This window comes from Eretmochelys imbricata, chromosome 4 (assembly GCF_965152235.1).
Source record: "Eretmochelys imbricata isolate rEreImb1 chromosome 4, rEreImb1.hap1, whole genome shotgun sequence".
In the NCBI taxonomy this organism is placed as follows: Eukaryota; Metazoa; Chordata; order Testudines; family Cheloniidae; genus Eretmochelys; species Eretmochelys imbricata.
In genome coordinates this window covers 120,608,712-120,626,667 of record NC_135575.1, presented here as the reverse complement: position 1 = coordinate 120,626,667, position 17,956 = coordinate 120,608,712, and the positions used below count along the sequence as shown (strand labels likewise).

Below are 17,956 nucleotides of genomic sequence, written 5' to 3'. Positions count from 1 at the left end.
TATATATAACTGAAAAGAAAGTATAGGTTTTACAAGTGAATGTTAAAACTGCATGGAAAATACTATTGAACAAAAGATCTTAATGCATTAGGTGACACCCACACTAAGTGTATGAGGGAAACCTGTTTGGCATACCCATTTTTCATGATCACGACTACAAGCATCGTATGTGGGCTCAGGAGAGAAAGTGACAAGGCTTGTAGAAGGAGGAGGAAGAAATCAGTGTTTGGAAAAATTTTAGATGGCCAAATATGAAATTTTTTGTACTAGATTCACATTTTAACATCACAGCAGATACTTCAGAAACGCTCTCTAATAGTCAGAGAGAGCCAAGAAATCAATTGCACCTGTGTATGTAACTATGCAAGTTAAGTTCACACTTGCCCAATAGTAACTAGCTTCTAGTCTATTTAATACATAGCTAGAAAAAATGTAAATATGAGTGTTTTTGCATCATGTACAAAGATGCTTGCCACAAATCTGGCACTTGCCCTGATAAAACGCGCAAGCAAGAGGGTCAAATAAGAGTTGTACAGGATGCATTAACTCTTAATGTGTAGCTGTTAACTCACAACACAAAGAAATCTTGGAGTCACCATGGCTAGTTCTCTGAAAACTTCAGCTCAATGTGCAGCAGCGGTCAAAAAAGGCTAACAGAATGTTAAGAGCTATTAGGAAAGGGAAAGAAAATGACAAAACAATAGCATCATGTCACTATATAAATCCATGGTATGCCCACACCTGGAACATTGTGTCCATTTCTGGTCAACCCTTGACAAAAAGGATATAGTGGCACTGGAAAAGGTTCAGAGAAGGGCAACCAAGGTGATCAAACGTACAGAACGGCTCCAAACAAGGAGAGACTAAAAGGATTAGAGCTGGTCAGCTTAGAAAATAGACGACTAAGGTGGATATGACAGAGGTCTGTCAAGTCACGAATGGTGTGGAAAAGGTGAATAGAAAAGTGTTTTTTGCCCTTTCTGACTCAATACAAAAAACCAGGAGTCACCCAATGAAATACAAATAAGACCAAGTACTTTCTCACACAATGCATAATTAACCTGTGGAACGCATTGCCTTGAGATGTTGTGATGGCCAAAAATATAACTGAGTTCCAAAAAGATGTTCATGTAGGATAGATCCACCAATGGCTATTAGCCAAGAGCATCAGGGATGCAACCCAATGCTCAGGGCAACCTAAACCGCTGCCTGCCAGAAGATGGGAGGGAAAGACGGGGTGGATCACTCGATAAATCGCCCTGTTCCGTTTGTTCCCTATGAATCTCTGGCTTTGGCCACTGCGGGAGACAGAATACAGGATGAGACAGACAACTGATCAGACCCAGTATGGCTGTTCTTATGGTCGTCCTCCTCCACCCCTACCACCTGCTGTGACAGCTTCCAAGTGTTACTAGTACAGCGTCTGCTGCTGTTGCTTTAAGGATAGCATCAGCACAGCTTAAAAGGTTTGTGTTCAGTTATTATGGCAGGCAGCCAGGAGTTTCCTGAAGAACGTAAGCAAGAGAAGGAAATGGGAATTGTTTAACACTTTCTCGGTCAGCAAAAGCTGAATGTAATTTAATGGGACAAGAAAAGGTACTTTTGTTTCCTGGGAGTTTCCTTTGCCAAACATCAAAGGCCTGCTGCAAACAATGGAGGGCTAAGAGCTTCTCAAAGAAAAGGTCACAAGAATATTTTATAATGGAAAGCGCTAGGCAGTCTAAGTATAGGTAAGGCTATGAGTCAGTCACGGATTCTGTGACTTTACAAGACCTCCATGACTTCCTGAAAATTCCAATAATTCAGCCCTGTGGCGGAAGGACTCTGGCTTCAATAAATCTGTGATTTACTGTTTATTTTGCCTGTGTCCTATCCATGACCTTTAACAAAAATACCCATGCCAAATCGTAGCCTTAAGTATAGGGTCACTATCAGCTACCCCTCATAATAATATTGAGCAGAGACGGCAACCTCTCTCATCCCGCATGTTGAGAATTCAAAAACAAAAATAGCGTGTGTTTGTTTGGGATGGGAAGTAGTAGTTCTCAGGAGGAGAAAGAGAGAATTACAAAGTGATGCTGCATCACACTCTACCCAGTAACAGTCTGTGGTTCTTTAATCGGGATGGCTTGAGCAATGACATACGCTACTTTTAAACTCCCATCCGGATTCTAGATGCAGATAAAAACATATGACAAAATAAAAGATTTACTTTACAAACAGGTGCTTTGGAAAACGTAGCTACAAAATATATGTAAAAGTAAGGAGTTTGGCATATATCCCCTTAGGAGGGCGAGACTGCTAGAAGTATGATTTAAAATGGTTCTCTCTGGTGCAGATTTAGACTATTACCAATGCACTTTTTGAAGAGTAATGTGTACATTCTGTAACAAAAATTGGTGTTCTAATAGCTTTTAAGTGTCATCAGATCATACTATTAAGCATTCAGAAGAGCCAGTTTCAGCCTCCCTGGAGAAATACTCCTACTCACATTCCACAAGTTCCAAAAAGTTCTCTACTGTTCTGCATTGTGCCTATATAGGAATAAATTATTTAAAAGCAGACCTTAAGCATTACGCTTTATAGAACAAGGAAAGCATGCACATAGACATAGGCCCTGACTGAAGATGCTCACAACCTGTTTTTGCAAAACATTACTGCTGTTCTTCAGTTATCTCTAGCCTTGAACTCACTAGCTCAGGGGCGGGCAAACTTTTTGGCCTGAGGGCCGCATTGGGTTTCTGAAATTGTATGGAGGGCCGGCTGGGGAGGCTATGCCTCCCCAAACAGCCAGGCATAGCTCGGCCCCCGCCCCTATCAGACCCCCTCACTTCTCGCCCCCCGACAGCCCCCCTGGGACCCCTGCCCATCCACCCCCGCTCTCGGCCCCCTGACTGCTCCTCCAGGACCCCTGCCCCATCCAACCCCCCCCCCACCTTCCTGACTGCCCCTCCAGGACCCCTGCCCCATCCAACCACCCCTTCTCCCTGACCGCCCCTGGACCCTTTGCCCCTAACTGCCCCCCCCACCCCATTGAACCCCCCCTCCTTCCTGACTGCCCCCCCGGGACCCTCCCCATCCACCCCCTCCTCTCCTTCCTGACTGCCCCCCGGGACCCCTGCCTCCATTGAACCCCCGTTCCCCGCCCTCTGACTGCCCCAAACCCTCTCCACACCCCTGCCCACACCGAACTCCCCTGACCTCTATCCAACCCGCCCCCCCGCCCCCCACCCCCTGCGCCCTTATCATGCTGCCTGGACCACCAGTGGCTGGCGGCAGGGCTGCACCAGGACAGGCAGCAGCGCCACGCAGCACAGAGCACCGGGTCAGGCCGGGCCCAGCAGCCTCACTGCCCAGAGCATTGAGCCACGCGGCGGCGTGGCTGTGGGGGAAGAGGGACGGCCTCCCAGGCCAGGAGCTCAGGGGCGGGCAGGACGGTCCCGCGGGCCATAGTTTGCTCACCTCTGCACTAGCTGCTCATTCATGAGGGTAGACTCTTGAACCCACCCATGCAAAAAAAGTATTGGTTTCAACTGAGCTCTGTGCAGGCACGGGTTTGTCAGTGCAGATCTCATTGCAATATCAAGGCCATATATAAAGGTGCACTATCATATTGCAATTCCACAAATTCAGCTTCCATGTTACGTGGTCTTAGGGTACATCTACACTGCAAACGAAGGGTAGGGTATGTCCACACTGCAGTTGGAGGGTGTAACTGCAGCACATGTAGGATACGTTTTGTAGCTTGATTCTTTAGTGGTAATAATTATTCTTGATTGCTGATTAATACTGATTTAATGAGCTTGGGGTAGTACAGTTCTAGTCCCGGAAACAGACACAACAGAATTAAAATTAACAAATTCAATATTTGGTGGGGAGCCCCATCGTGTACAGCAACAACACTCATACTGAGGGCAAAGCCAAGCCCAATCAGCACAATTAGTGAAGACAAGAAAGCTCCAAACCATATAAACAAATAGCAGTAAAACAGAATTAGTGATATCTTTGATATCATTCCTGGCATATGCTCATATACCTATATACTCACATGCTTCCTTGGGGATATGGTAGTGAGAGAGAAAAGACCCGCTCTGTCCCTGGCATGCCAATCAAGTCCAGTGGTCCAGATCCAGAATGACCTACCTGATAACCGAAGATCGACTCCCTCTACATGGTGGCCTGGTCTATTATAGAGTCTATGGATGATTGTCAGGAATATTCATGCAGACGCCCAGCCTCCCATCTCCACATCCAACTTCCTCACTCTAATAATGTTGGGGTGCCTTTATCTTATAGGTTAGCATATTAATGGCTTTCCCTTATTACCACAGATGTCAATTAATCACTAAAGCAAATTTGTGGTGGGCATCTGCCAACAATTTTATCCTAAAATATCCAAGCCTGGTATCAGTTTAATGTTTCTGCTGTTGCCTGGTATCATTATGTACAAACTTCCCTCTTAAACACTCTATTCCCAGTTCCCCAAAACCTTGGGGCAACCGTTTGGCCATCTATCTATGCTGAAGCTCATAGGTCTCAAGCCTTATGCTAACTTGCTTAAGCCAATGTCTTACAGGAAACGGGCCTGTTGGTTTCTTGCATTACTACTAAGTAAAATAAAATGTGAAAGCTAGTTCTATGGGCTACAGTTTACACTAAACCCATAGTACTGAGTCTCAGAAGCCAGGTCAAAGCACAAGGAAAGCAGCTTAACAGACAATACTAACCATACCGGTAAATAAAATGTAATATAAAGCCTTTTAATACCATAAAATGCATGGCTAGTGTAACCTTTCAAGCAGCATTTCAATTTGTTGGGCAAATGAAGCTTGGAATATTTTTTAAAAAATACTGTGAATAAAGTATTTTCATGATCAATGTTGTCAGATATTCCATTTTCAGTATCATGTAGGGGCACACTGACAGGGCTGTTAAAACTCTAGAAACTCAGTCCCGCTTTCTCCAGGAGCAGTAGTGTCTTTGTAGTTATGTTAAGAGTCTTAGTCACACCACAACTGCAAATCATCAGATCATATTAAGCTCCAAAGGGAGCAACTTCTTCATCCCCACAAAGTGAGGATAAATCATGGAGAGCAGTACAAAGGTGTGTAGGTGGAAAAATGAAAGCGGTGATATCATATAGTCTACATATTTTAAAAGTTATCAAAAAAAGCAAGATTCTAAAGGCATTACAAGAAAAATTTGCATTTCTTTCCAGTGGAGCTATTATTGTACAATGAACATTTAAATCATTTAAAATAATTCACACACACAACTATAATTATAAAAAACAGCTATGCCTTCTTTTTCTGCACAAGATTCTTTGTGCAGAAATATCCCTCACCAAACTCTTGATCTCTATATTCTAGGGTTGGGATAAGTCATTAATATAGCCCATAAAACAAAATATTTAAAACAAGGGATAATTTTTACTTAGCAATTTATTACAGAATTTAAGAAATCCAAACACTTGAATAGTTAAGATCATAAATCTGACATCCCTCTCATACATTCATAGATTTTAAGGCCAGAAGAGACAACTATGATCCAGTTTGACCTCCTGCACAACACACAATTTCAGTAATTCCTGAAATGGAGGGAATTATTCTCTCTTATTACATAAGTGAATAGTACTGAATTACAGTTGAAATAGAGCATCTTTCTAAGAAAGACACACAAACTCATTTTAAAGATTCCACATGATGATCAATGTGGTAAGTTCCACCACTTAATTACCCTCATGGATAAAAGCTGCGTCACATCCAATTTGATTTTTCCAACTTCAAGTCACTGGAACTTATTACACCCTAATGATTAATGGTTAGATTACAACCTTAAAAGAATAGTACTGATTTGGGTCAGTTACCAGAAATCTCAGAATACACACACCACAAAAAACAAGACCTTGGAATTTCATTTCACTTTTGAGGAGTAGCCGATGCTGTTTTGGCAGCAGTGAAAGAAAGTATTCTCAGTCAGCTTCACTGGCAAATATTTGGATCCAGTTTTCAAATAGACAGTTCTTAAAACATTTGTACTATCCCTGTCTTGAAGGTGCTCCTTGCATCAGCCAGTCTCAAAACCTCCCCATGTTTTAATTTTTGTGGTGTAATGAGAAGATTTTGTAGGGCAGACAGAGGAACACAAAGAAACACTAGAAACTTATTTCCCCCCGCACCCTTTGCAAAAAAACCCAACATTTTAAAGTTTTACTCTATAAAATTACCTCCAGATGCTATAGTTGTCAAAGATACTTAACTCTACAAATGAAAAGCATAAGTATCTTTTGGGACGGGAATTACCAGAGGAATTAATATAAATTTTATAATTGAAAAATGGCTGCAACTAAATTTGGAGATGCTATCCTCCAAATATATATTAAGCCACTGACATTTACACTACCAGGTCTAAAATCCTGGTCCCAGAGGTGAAAGTAAGTCGGTACTATCCAGTATGGTATACCCATAAGAGCTGGTACACAGCCGACCATACCGGCCGGGCCACTGATGAGGGGGGCCAAAAGGGGCAGCTTGCCCAGGGCCCGGCAATTTAAAAGGGCCCAGGGCTCCTGGCAGTGGCCGGAGCCCCGGCCCTTTAAATCACCACCAGAGCCCCCGGCCGCCACCGTGCTACTGCTACCACTGGGGTCCAGCAGTGATTTAAAGGGCCCAGGGCTCCCAGCCACTGCTATCGCAGCCGTAGCCCCTGGCCCTTTAAATTGCTGTCGGAGTTCTGGTGTAGCGGTAGCAGCAGCCAGGAGCCCCGGGGCTCCAGCAGTGATTTAAAGGGCCTGGGGCTCCAGCTTCCCAAGTGACCGTAGCTAGATTGACATAGCTGCATCTGCACCAGGGGTTATGTCGGCCATAACTACAGCATTCAGGGATGTGGATTTTTCACTCTGCCAAGTACTGTAGTTATGTTGTCCTAAGTTTTAAGTGTAGCCCAGGCCTCTGTCACAACAATTTATAAAGTTAACTCTTCTGTAAAATATACACAATAACTAGACTCCTCCAAGGATGTGTAGAACCCCAAATATATGTACAAGCATTGTGTAAAAGATAACTCCCATTTACAGAGTTCTCAATTTGTACAAACACTACCTAAGAACGTCATACTGGGTGAGACCAAAGGTTCATCTAGCCCAATATTTTGTCTTCCAACAGTGGCCAATGCCAGGTGCCCCAGAGGGAAGGAAAAGAACAGGTAATCATCAAGTGATCCATCCCCCGTTGCCTATTCCAAGCTTCTGGCAAACAGAGGCTTAGGGACACCATCCCTGCCCATCCTGGTTAATAACCATTGATGTATCTATGCTCCGTGAACTTATCTAGTTCTTTTTTGAAGCCTGTTATAGTCTTGACTTCATCTGACTGCTCAGGATTCCAGAACCCTATTTCTCTTCTCTAATAGACTTGTAATAAACAAAATGCCTGTAAGACCAAATACACGAATGAAGCATCACCTAATTCTTAAACCCTAAAGCCATAATGTATTCAAAATCCTTTCAAACTCCCCAGACAAACTGCTTTCAGATCCCCACCCCTTTGCCCACTAGACCCCTCAAACCCTGCTGAGCGGTGGAACACAATGGGCATGGCAGGTAAGTATTTCTGCTGTGTGCAAGGGAATATGCACAAAGACAGTCTGCTTCACTCCATTCTCTGGCTTTCTTCAAGCCCTATCATTAATGTCCTATCCCTATCATTAATGGGGAGGGAGGTTATCAGTCAACATCCTTTCGGAGAGATGGCTGTACTAACTGGTCAAAAGCGATTTACAAGCTACCACATAAAAGTTATCATAAGTGGGATGGAGGGTCCAGACTGGTCTTTGTAGCCAATTCCCATGTTCTCCAAGGTATTGTGTACTTTTACCGCCTCTTGCAATTCTGAGGAATGCCAGGACTGTTTTTGCTTTAAGCAATTACTAGCTTTCCTGTATACTGCAGACACGTATACAGATGACTCATTGATTCCAAGCTCCAGAAGCCTTAATCAATCACATACGCACATCATTCACTGACAAATTTCCTGTCAAGGCACATTTTTTGCTAAATCGATAGAAAGTTAACTACTCTGATTTTTATTTAGTATTCAGGCAGTACCATTTCCCCCACTCCTAATTTATACACAAACCTTTTTCTGCAGGTGCTCTCCAGAAAGACTTTAACCATTCCTGACAGGGGGAGGTGGGACGAGAAAGTTTACTCTATTGAAAACAGACTCTATGCTTTAGGTTTGCTGAGTCTCTGCCAGTTGCATGTTGAGGTTTACATTCAAATCAGTACTGATTTATATAAAGAAACCTCATGTTATCATTACCACCTACTGTGAAATCAACTATTTCAAAACCCTTCAAAAAGCAAACAGATTCCGTAACAGCAGGTTAATAAAAGAACTGAGAAATTGCATGACTTGTTGATGCAAAATCCCTCAACACAGGAGCTTGATCCAATGGGACTATTTGTATTCTCAAAGTTAAGTACGTGTTAAGTATTTGTTGGAGTGGGGCAGAGTGCTCAGCACCTTGCAGGAGTGTCCCCTAGATCAAGAGAAAGAGGTTACCCAGAACACACAAGTTCTCTTGACATCTCCATAAGGTTATTATACCTTTAATCATAGCATATACACATGAAGTTAGGGAAAATATATTACACAGATACATAGATTCCAAGGCCACTGTGATCATCTAATCCGACCACCTATATAATATGGGCTGCAGAATCTCTCCAAAATAATTCCAAGAGTTTATCTCTTAGGAAAAACATCCAATCCTGATTTCATAATTGTCAGTGATGGAGAATCCATCATGACCTCGGTAAATTGTTCCACGGTTACTCACTCTCACTGTTAAAAATGTATGACTTATTTCCAGTCTCAAATTGTCTAGCTTCAACTTCCAGCCACCGGATAACGTTCTACCTTTCTCTGCTAGACTGAAGAGTCTATTATCAAATATTTGTTTCCCATGCAGACACTTATAGACTAATCAAGTCATCTCATAATCTTCTCTTTTTAAGCTAAATAGATGTGCTCTAAAATTTTACTGGCAAGCATATGGAAGTGCTAGAGTCACAAGGGAGTTATGTAGGCCATCCCAGACAAGTGCAAATATGTTTATACCAAACTATCAAGGTATACAGAGCTTGAGATACTGTAACCATGTTTTAAGATAGCATTCTTAAAAGAACCAGAGTATATAAATTCTTCCTCCTCAAAATAAGTCTTTAGGTAACTACCACTCATAGAAATTACTGCTTCTAAATCACTCCAACTACAAATTTAAGTCTGTAGAGTTGACAGAAATATGTAAAATATATGTAATGAATCAGCTGAAAGTGGTCAATACCTTTAATATTTTGCAAATTCTAACTGTATTTCATTTGGAATTACAGTGACAATCCACTGAAATTATTAAAAGTTATCTACAATAAACAGCTCCACATATATTTCTGAATGACACTTTGGTGGACTTTTCCATTCTCCTCTACCTGTTCACAGTTTCAGTCACCACCAAAAAAGGTATTAATGACACACAGCAGCTGCTCCAAGTTACCGACTCCTTAATCCACTCAAGTAAAAAGTCAACTTTTGCCCACCTCATGAGGAGCCTGCTATCCTGGGTTTTTCCTTTCAAAAACAGAAAGAATATATAATTCAACATTGCTACTTACAGCCTGGATTCCTCATTCTTCCTTGGCCCATCAGCAACATAGCAACTCTCCACTTAAAAACAACTTTAAGATATTCTGATTTCCATCATTCTCCACTGGGAATACCTTCTCTTTCAGTGCTACTACTTTGCAAAAAACATTAATGCGTCTTGAGTAACCTATTCTTCTTTGTAACCAGAATCTCTTTAAAACTCTATCCATATCCCTATTTTATGTTTCAACTTGAATGTGTCAAGGTTGGGGCAGAAGAGGAACTTTATTGCCCTGTTTCAAATAAGGCTCTAGGTTGGGTTTTGTTGTATGTTTGGTGGTACTTTTGGAGGAGGCGGGGGATTTTCCTTCCCCAAAATCCAAGGAATCAGTATTATGGTAGGTAGTATTCGTTGTAGAAAAATGCAGAGTCATGCATAGTGCATGAAATAATTTGACATACACAGCCACATTGCCTAAATTAAACGTAATCAATCATGCAGGAAAAAGACCCAGCCATCATGGCAGACAGTTCAATGGAAACAGATGCTTAATCTTCAGCAATGTTTAAAATATTGGGGTAAGTTATGAAAGGGATAAAGAAACATACCGAAACATACTACTACTGTATAAATTGATGGTATGCCCGTACCCTCAATACTGTATTCAGTTTTACTCATATCTCAAGAATCGTAAAAGAAAGAGAAAAAAAAAGGGTGACTAAAGTGATTAGAAGCATTGAAAAAGGACTTCAAAAATGAGGAGAGTTAAAAGGATTAACATACATAATTTAGAGAAGAAACATGATAGAAGTATACAAAATAATGATTATTATACAGGTTATTCAGATGCTTTTGTTTATCCTCATAATACAAGAACAAGGGCACATTCAATAAAATGGAGAAGCAACATATTTAAAATAAAAGTAAATGCTTTTTTTAAATTAACAGAATGCACTGTCAACATACTGAGCGGCCTGCAAAGAGATGTAATTGAGACAAAGGGTTTAGTAGAATTTTAAAAAAGTAGACATTTATACAGAATCAGAAACTACCCAGATTGACTGGAAAGGGAGAATATCATACCTGCCAGCATCCTTTATACAGAGTACCAGTAGATTGATAGCAGGTATATATTTTCATAATTTTGCATAATTCATGAGTAGAAGCCATGCGTTTCTGTTTTAAAATGATACTATAACAAAGCATGATACATTTCAATGCCTCATTTCTCACATTGTTGCTATTCTCTTCTTCGTATTGAAAAGTACTAGGAAACTGGGGGATGAGAGAGAGGGGAAACAAGTATCTGCTAGCTCTAATCCTAACTTAATAATCATGTAATTAACGTCAAAAGCGTCAATTCTTCAACAGCTCTGTACTACTTTATTAGTGGGCGAGATTAGAAAGCTGATAATGATATATTAAGGATGCAATTAGAAAGTCAGGAATTCAACAAATCATTTTTTCCCCCAAAATTTGCTCATTGGCTCAAGGGAACTGCCTTAATTCCAGAGTTGCCCCTCCCTAATTAGGTGAAAATTGTAAATCTGAAAACTATTGACATAAAACCAAAGATATATTTGTTTAAAATTATGTTTTGTGGCACTCTGGGGAACCAATAATTTAAATTATTAGAAGTTAGAGAAGCAAAAGGTTAGTTACTTAGATTGTAAACTCTTACATGGATCACAGATTCTTTGGTCTTTTTTGTTATTGTGTGTACAGTACCTAGCACGATGGGTCCCTGTTTTCTGATTAAGGCCTCTAGGAACTTCTATATGATAAATTCAAGACTATTTTAGAGCTTGGATTATTAATACACTTAAATCACTCCAATTTCCTATGGAATTCTATCTTAAACCCAGAACAAGAAAGAGCAGCAGTTTGTAGGACTGAGGCCCTACCGGGAAACCCAATCATACACACATATAGGTGCTTAGATTTATGCTTATGAATAATCTCAGAGACTTCAATAGGGCTACTCACTTCGTAAAGGTAAGCAAGCATGTAAGTATTTGTAGGACTGGGGCCCAGATTTAAAATTTTTATTAAAGCTAATGTTAAAAAAATATATATATATGTAATACATAGGTGAGAAAGGAATGTCTGTACATCTGGGATAATCACTCTTTTCTCAATCTATGTATTAGGAGTGACTATACCCAGATGTATAGACACTCCTTTCTAAACCTATGTATTACTTTTTTTTTTTTTTAACATTAGCTTTAATAAAAATTTTAAATCTGGGCCCAAGTCCTACAAATACTTAAAAGAGCTTAAAAAAACCACAGTGGACTGGTCAAGTCTGGAACACAGAGGTGTGGTATGCAGGTGTGAGATCCCAGACTAAGTTTAAAATCTGACTTCAGGGGTACAGAATATTGCAAATGGACACATGTCTCATTCCAGGAACTATGAGGAGAGCACCTTCACTTTCCATTACTTTTAATAAATTAAGACTCTCTCCATGCAACTTGAAAGCACCATCTTGATTTTAAAAATTTATCAATGAATTCTGATCAAAACTCCTACATACCTACTGACCCATCCACATTTTCCCATGTGAATTCATTCAAGAGCATAGGGGCACCCACACATGCCTATCACAACATGTGATGTACCTCCTTGTAGTGCACTTAATGCCCCAACAACAACTAAGTGGGTGAAGCGAGGCAATCACTATACTCTCAGATGAACCCATACAGAAAAATAAGAGACAAAACCACCATATTGCCCATGGGTGAACACTTTTCACAGAGCAATCACTGCACATTGGACCTCTCAAAACTCATCCTCAACCGAAACCTGCACAACACCTTAAGAAGATGAGCCTGAGAGCCTAAGTTCATAACTTTGCTAGACACTAAAAATCGTGGACTCAAAGACATTGCATTTGTGGCTTATTACAACAATCTGTAACCCACTAACCCTCCTTTGTCCTACAAAGGCAGAGTTGTTAACTGCCCACCTCACCTTGAATGGTTTCTTGCAACATGTGTTAACCCCTTACACTTAATCTTGTATATAGCTGTGACATCGGAGTACCCTTCCCAGACCTGAAAAAGAGCTCTGTGTAAGCGCGAAATCTTGTCTCTTTCACTTGGCTCCTCGGAGCTAAGATAAAGCGTAAGTAGCCTCTCAGCCTATTAAAGGCTATGATCAAGTGTCTTGATGTGTTTGGTCTTTTGGCCCCGAGAGGAAAACCAACAGAAACTGATCCAATACAAGATATTGTCTCACCCTCATTGTCGCTCTAATGTGTAATCTAGTTAATTTTAAGAAGTCAGTTAAAAGCAGTTTCTGGTATTGTATTGCCTTTGTGCTTGAATCCCCTTATTAGTTTTTGTGGTTAAAAACCTCCCTCTCTTTCTTGTTGCTGTGTGAACACAAAGAGAAATACACAGGGAAAACAGACAATTATACACAAAACAAAAGAAAAAATGTCTCTCATCTTCCATCTTATAACACATAAAAAAATTCACACAGGAATGTAATGTAAGGAAGATGTCCCTTCAAGTATAGGAGTTTATTGCAACAATACCTCTAATGTCTTGATTTTAGAATATGCCAATCTTGCATAATTAGTATTTCAGACTCACCGCTTCTTTCAGCTCTCTCCCTGCTGTTAGAATGGCTGGTAGCTAATGGGGAAAAAGTTGCAGAGGACAATGAATCTCCTGAAGGTGAACCAGGTTTCTGATTACTCTCACTATGGCTCACAGTAGCAGCTGCATTTAGCTGAGACCTTACTTGCTGTGGCTGAGGGTGAGAAGGACTTGAAGAAGGATCAGGATCTGAATCCATTTCAGCTGCAGGCAAAAAAGTTAAATTTATAATTAAGAAAAAAAGCACACACTAATAATTACGTGGCATGCATCTTATGTAAAACCAGAGTGCAAACCTCTTTAAGTCCAAATACATGTTATGTTTCTTGTTCTGATAATATGTACAAAAAGTCAGAATGAACATAAAAGTGTTGGCAAGCTTGCTAAGGCATCTTTTACGCATAGAATTATTCAGGAATAGCTAGTGCTTCTCTGCTGCCTCTAAATAGTTTAATGCAGATGGGACAGTTGATTGAAATGCAGATCAGAGGATGGGACTACCAAATCCACTCTCTGACCTGTGTCAGTGTACAAATATCTATACAAAAAACAGTGGCTGTCCATCTGCACTTCGTATTCAAATCATGAAAGGGATGTGCTGCAGACCCTGAGGCATACCCATGAGATGGTCGTGAAGAAAAATTCCAACTCCCCCACTCCAGTCCTTTAACCAAAGAACTCGGATTTACATATATAGGCGTGACTTTCATCCAAAATGAGCAAACTCCTTTTGCCTCCCTGCCCATCCCCAAAGTAAACACTGTTTTACAGAAAAACATTTGCCAAAATCTTTAAGGGGTGCATTTTGAAAGGCATAAAGGGCAGTTAGGAACAAAATTCCCATTGACAATCTCCCCCCATGAAGATCAAAAGGTCACTGCTATTTTGTAAAAGGTTCCTTAAATATGTAACCTTTACAAAAAAAAGTTACCTGAACTTTTTCTTTTACAGGACTGGAAGCAGAAGGATGTGTGTCTTCATAGCAGGAAGTGTGATAAGTCATATCATGTCTGAAACTGACTTAGCTGAATTTGAAGCCTGAGCACAACAAACTTTGAAGAAGCTACTTTAACACAGTCAGCCTATTAAACGCCCTCTTCTAATCCTTGATTTTCCAAAAACATGCATACCCATGTGTAATAAAAATAAGCTATGAACGCATAGCCCAAAAGTATTATAGTCTCAAAGATCAATACTGACTTCAATGATTTGGGCTGACAACTTAAATTCTGTTTATAGAGTGATAACTAAAAATCCTAACTCATAAAGCAACAAACATGTATATGATTAATATTTACCTTGTAAGGTACTAAGTAATTTAAACAACTCACTTGCTATGTTTTTTTTAAATCAAGAAAAGATTACAGTAAGGGTGACTACTTGCTTTCTGTATTATAACTTCTATTTCATATCACAAATAACTAAAACAGTTCTGCCTTAACAGTTGCACAAAAATGCAGAGATTAAAATGACCTTTCCCAATAAAGCAGCAGAATTACTTTTAATCATTATGATACGAAAGTTCTCTCTTAGTTGGATTCATACTTAACCCTGCTACTTTAAAAGGGAACATGGGTGGGGAAAATAAGGCAGAAGATAAGATCCCTGACAGTAAGGAGTAAGAAAGAATCCTCTTCCCTGGCCCCAGTTAACTAAATTCTCCATAACTGATTCAGGGGCTTCCTCTTAGTTCTTTACTTCAACAGGTGAGAAAAGCATCTCCCCAGCATTTCCAAGAGAGGATGAAAACGTAACTTACTATAAAAAAAATAAAGAGACATTGCCATCTTCAATTAGGCCAAATATTAAAACTTTTTTTTACAAAGTTTTTATAAAATGCAAGTGTTTTTAAATTAAAAGTATTAATGAAGACTTGTTTAAACAAGTAAACATTCATCTGAAGTGATTAAAACCCAGCCATTGTAGCACCAAGAATCTGACTGTGAAACTGGGTATAAACAAAAGTTTAACTGACTTCATTGTCCAAGCTGAAAGAAATACAGAAAGTAAACAGAGCATAGATACAAGTGAACTGGATTTTTAAAACAAATCTTACTTTTATGACCTAAAGGGTTACGAGTAGCATAGGCAAATTTGTTTACATGTGATTTATAACATGAGCAGCCTTTTAAAAATGCAAAACATAACAAGTATGTATTCAGTGACCCAGTCTCTCATGTGCTCTCACTGTCTTTTCATGTTAAAAGTCCTCGGCAACAGACAAACCCAGTGACAATACCCATCCTGTGATTTGCCTGTGAAATCCTGAAAAGGGGATGGGTGGTTAGGGTCAAGTTTTAAAAAAGGTCCTAAGACAAGTAAAAAACCAGCATGTATAAAGCCTTGTATATGTTCAGAATACTTTCTGAATAAGCATTAATAAGTGATCCTGCAAAGGACAGGAAGGAGTGTAAAATACTGAACACAAATGCAAGGAACAGAATTTTGGGCTGGATTGTTTGGGACTCCCTACCAAAAAAGGGTGTTTGGCACACTCTCTGATGAGCCAGCTCTGATGAGCCAGCGCAACTATCTCAAAAGGGGCGAGGAAGAGCAGATGCTGTGCTTGCCCCAGTCAGAACAGTTTCTTGGGTGCACCCCCTGAAACAAAACTGAGAGCCTCTTAGGGGCTGCCACCGTCTGGCTCCCACAGCCTCCTCCTGGTGGGGGAGGCTAGAGAGTTAGGAGGCAGGTTTCCGCAGTGAGCAGCAACCCCGGGAATGGATGAAGCTGGGAGGATCATGGATCTCTGCTCATAGAGAAGAAGCTGGACATGACAATGCAACTTACAGCACTGCCCGAGGCTGGGTCCAAGGTCCCAGCGGGCACTGCTCAGAAGGGGGGAAAGGGGGTGGCAGGCGGTGAGTCCCGCTCCCGAGGGGGATGCGCACAGCTGGAGAGGGGTTCCTGCTCCCGAGGGGGGTTCACAGCTAGGGGGACGCAGGCAGTGAGTCCTGCTCTCGAGAGGGGTGCACTGCTCGGGAAGGGGGGTGGGCAGGGCGGTGCGCACAGCTAAGGAAGCTACTGGGGGCCAGGCAGTAGGATCCCCCCCCCCAAGAGCTGCAGGGACGGAGAGACCCAACACCCGGAGTCGTGCGGGCAGAGGGCTGTACCCAGCCCGCAGGGGTGGTCGTGCCCAGCGGAACGAGGGGTGGGGGGGTCCCCTGTTTGCCGGAGGCTCCGGCTGCTGCTCCAAACACTCACCAGAGCCCGGCAGGGCAGAGTCCCCGGCAAAGTTGGGCTCCGACTCTTCCCGCGGCTGCGCGCAGACTCAGCGCGCGGCGCCCGCGGCCCCACAGCCCTAGCCAGGGAAGCTGCCGGCCCCGCCCACCGCTCCCCGCCGCGGCCGCAGCTGCAGCCGCAGCCAGCCGGCGCCTCGCGCAGGGGCCGCCCGCCTGCCACTCACCGCGCTCCCGCCCCCGCTCCCCGGGGAGCTGCTTTGCCCCGGCGCAGGCTGGGGAGCGGCGGGGTGCGTGGGACGTTGCAGAGCCGGTGCGGCGGGGCCCGGGCGTGGGGGGGCAGAGTCGCGCTGCGTGTTTTCCTGCAGCGAGAGAGGGAGGCGGCCGCAGGTTACTGCACTTGCTGGGCCTTGAGAGCGGGCCTGGGAACCGCTGGGGGCAGGACAGATGGGACGGTGCAACGTGACCTGCCACGGCCAGCCCGAGGCACAACACGTCCTCACCCAGCCCTGGCCAAGTTTGGACCCTCCCACCTCCGCGCCCACACGCTGGAATCAGAGGCGTTAGCCGCGTTACAAGCCTGTGGGAGCGAACTCCGGCCCCTTGCCTCCAAAGGGAGACGGTGCAGTTTGCATCCGCCCGAAGTTGAGGCTCCAGAGATTCGCTGTGGCGCTGAAATGCCTCCTTGAGAGAGGGCTGAAGAGAGAGAGCCCGAGAGCCCGGTTTTCCACAGATCTCCAGTACTTAATAACTCCCATCAGTTGGGGCTCCTAGTGCCTGCCCAAATATTAATCAGTGCATCCTAGCATCACTTTCCTGAGGGGGAACTGAAGCCACCCAGGAAGGCTGTGGTATGGGAACTCACGTCCGCTCTTCAGTGTCCGTGAGCTTGGTGGGACAGACAAATAGATACAATAAAGTGCAACTTGTTTTTCCCAGGCTTGTCTGTTCAGAAACACAGGTGGGCAGGTACATGACTGGTACAAGTGAGTAGTTCATGGCTTCCTCTGTAATAGCTTTATTTAGGTACGAACCTGGTCTTCATCAATATACAGTAGAACCTCAGTATGGGGGGGGGGGAGACTGGATCAGTATTCATGTCACCCTCCCCTTTAGTGCCTGACCCAGGCCAGGGAAGCTAATGATCTAAGCAGCAGCCCAAAATTGGTGATGAATCCTGGGCACGTGCCACGTGAGGCATGGTGCACATAATCTAACAAGACCTCACCCTTATGAAGACCTCAGGAATGGAGGTTGTTCATAACTCAGAAATGTTTATAACTCTGCATGAAATGTTCTGGTTCTTTTAAAAGTTTACATCTGAATGCTGACTTAATACATCTTTGAAACTTTACTACACATAAGAAAGTGCTTTAACTCTCTTAATTTAAATGAAACAGGCACAGAAACAGTTTCCTTACCTTGTCAAATCTTTTTTTTAGTAGTTATGTTTAAACAGTATTATACTGTATTTGCTTTATTTTATTTTTTTTGTCTCTGTTGCTGTTTGATTGTGTACTTCCACAT

General features: G+C 42.3%; 1 protein-coding gene across 5 annotated transcripts in view; it reads right to left on the bottom strand.

Moving 5' to 3' along the window:
- WFS1 (wolframin ER transmembrane glycoprotein) overlaps nucleotides 1–16,803 on the bottom strand; it is a 57,348-nt gene extending 40,545 nt beyond the window's left edge. Inside the window, exons 1-3 of one of the 5 annotated variants that reach the window (XM_077815875.1) lie at nucleotides 16,455–16,583; nucleotides 13,396–13,454; nucleotides 13,245–13,286 (exon numbers count right to left, since the gene is read on the bottom strand). Coding sequence is in view for 3 of the 5 variants with exons in the window: in XM_077815872.1 (XP_077671998.1) it covers nucleotides 13,245–13,449 (205 nt within the window). In the remaining 2 variants the exon portion in view is untranslated. Of the gene's footprint in view, nucleotides 1–13,244; nucleotides 13,455–14,181; nucleotides 16,418–16,454; nucleotides 16,586–16,656 lie in introns of those variants that run through there. The other 4 variants (XM_077815873.1, XM_077815872.1, XM_077815871.1 and 1 more) reach the window with 4 other exon arrangements.
- Nucleotides 16,804–17,956: the final 1,153 nt, after the last annotated feature.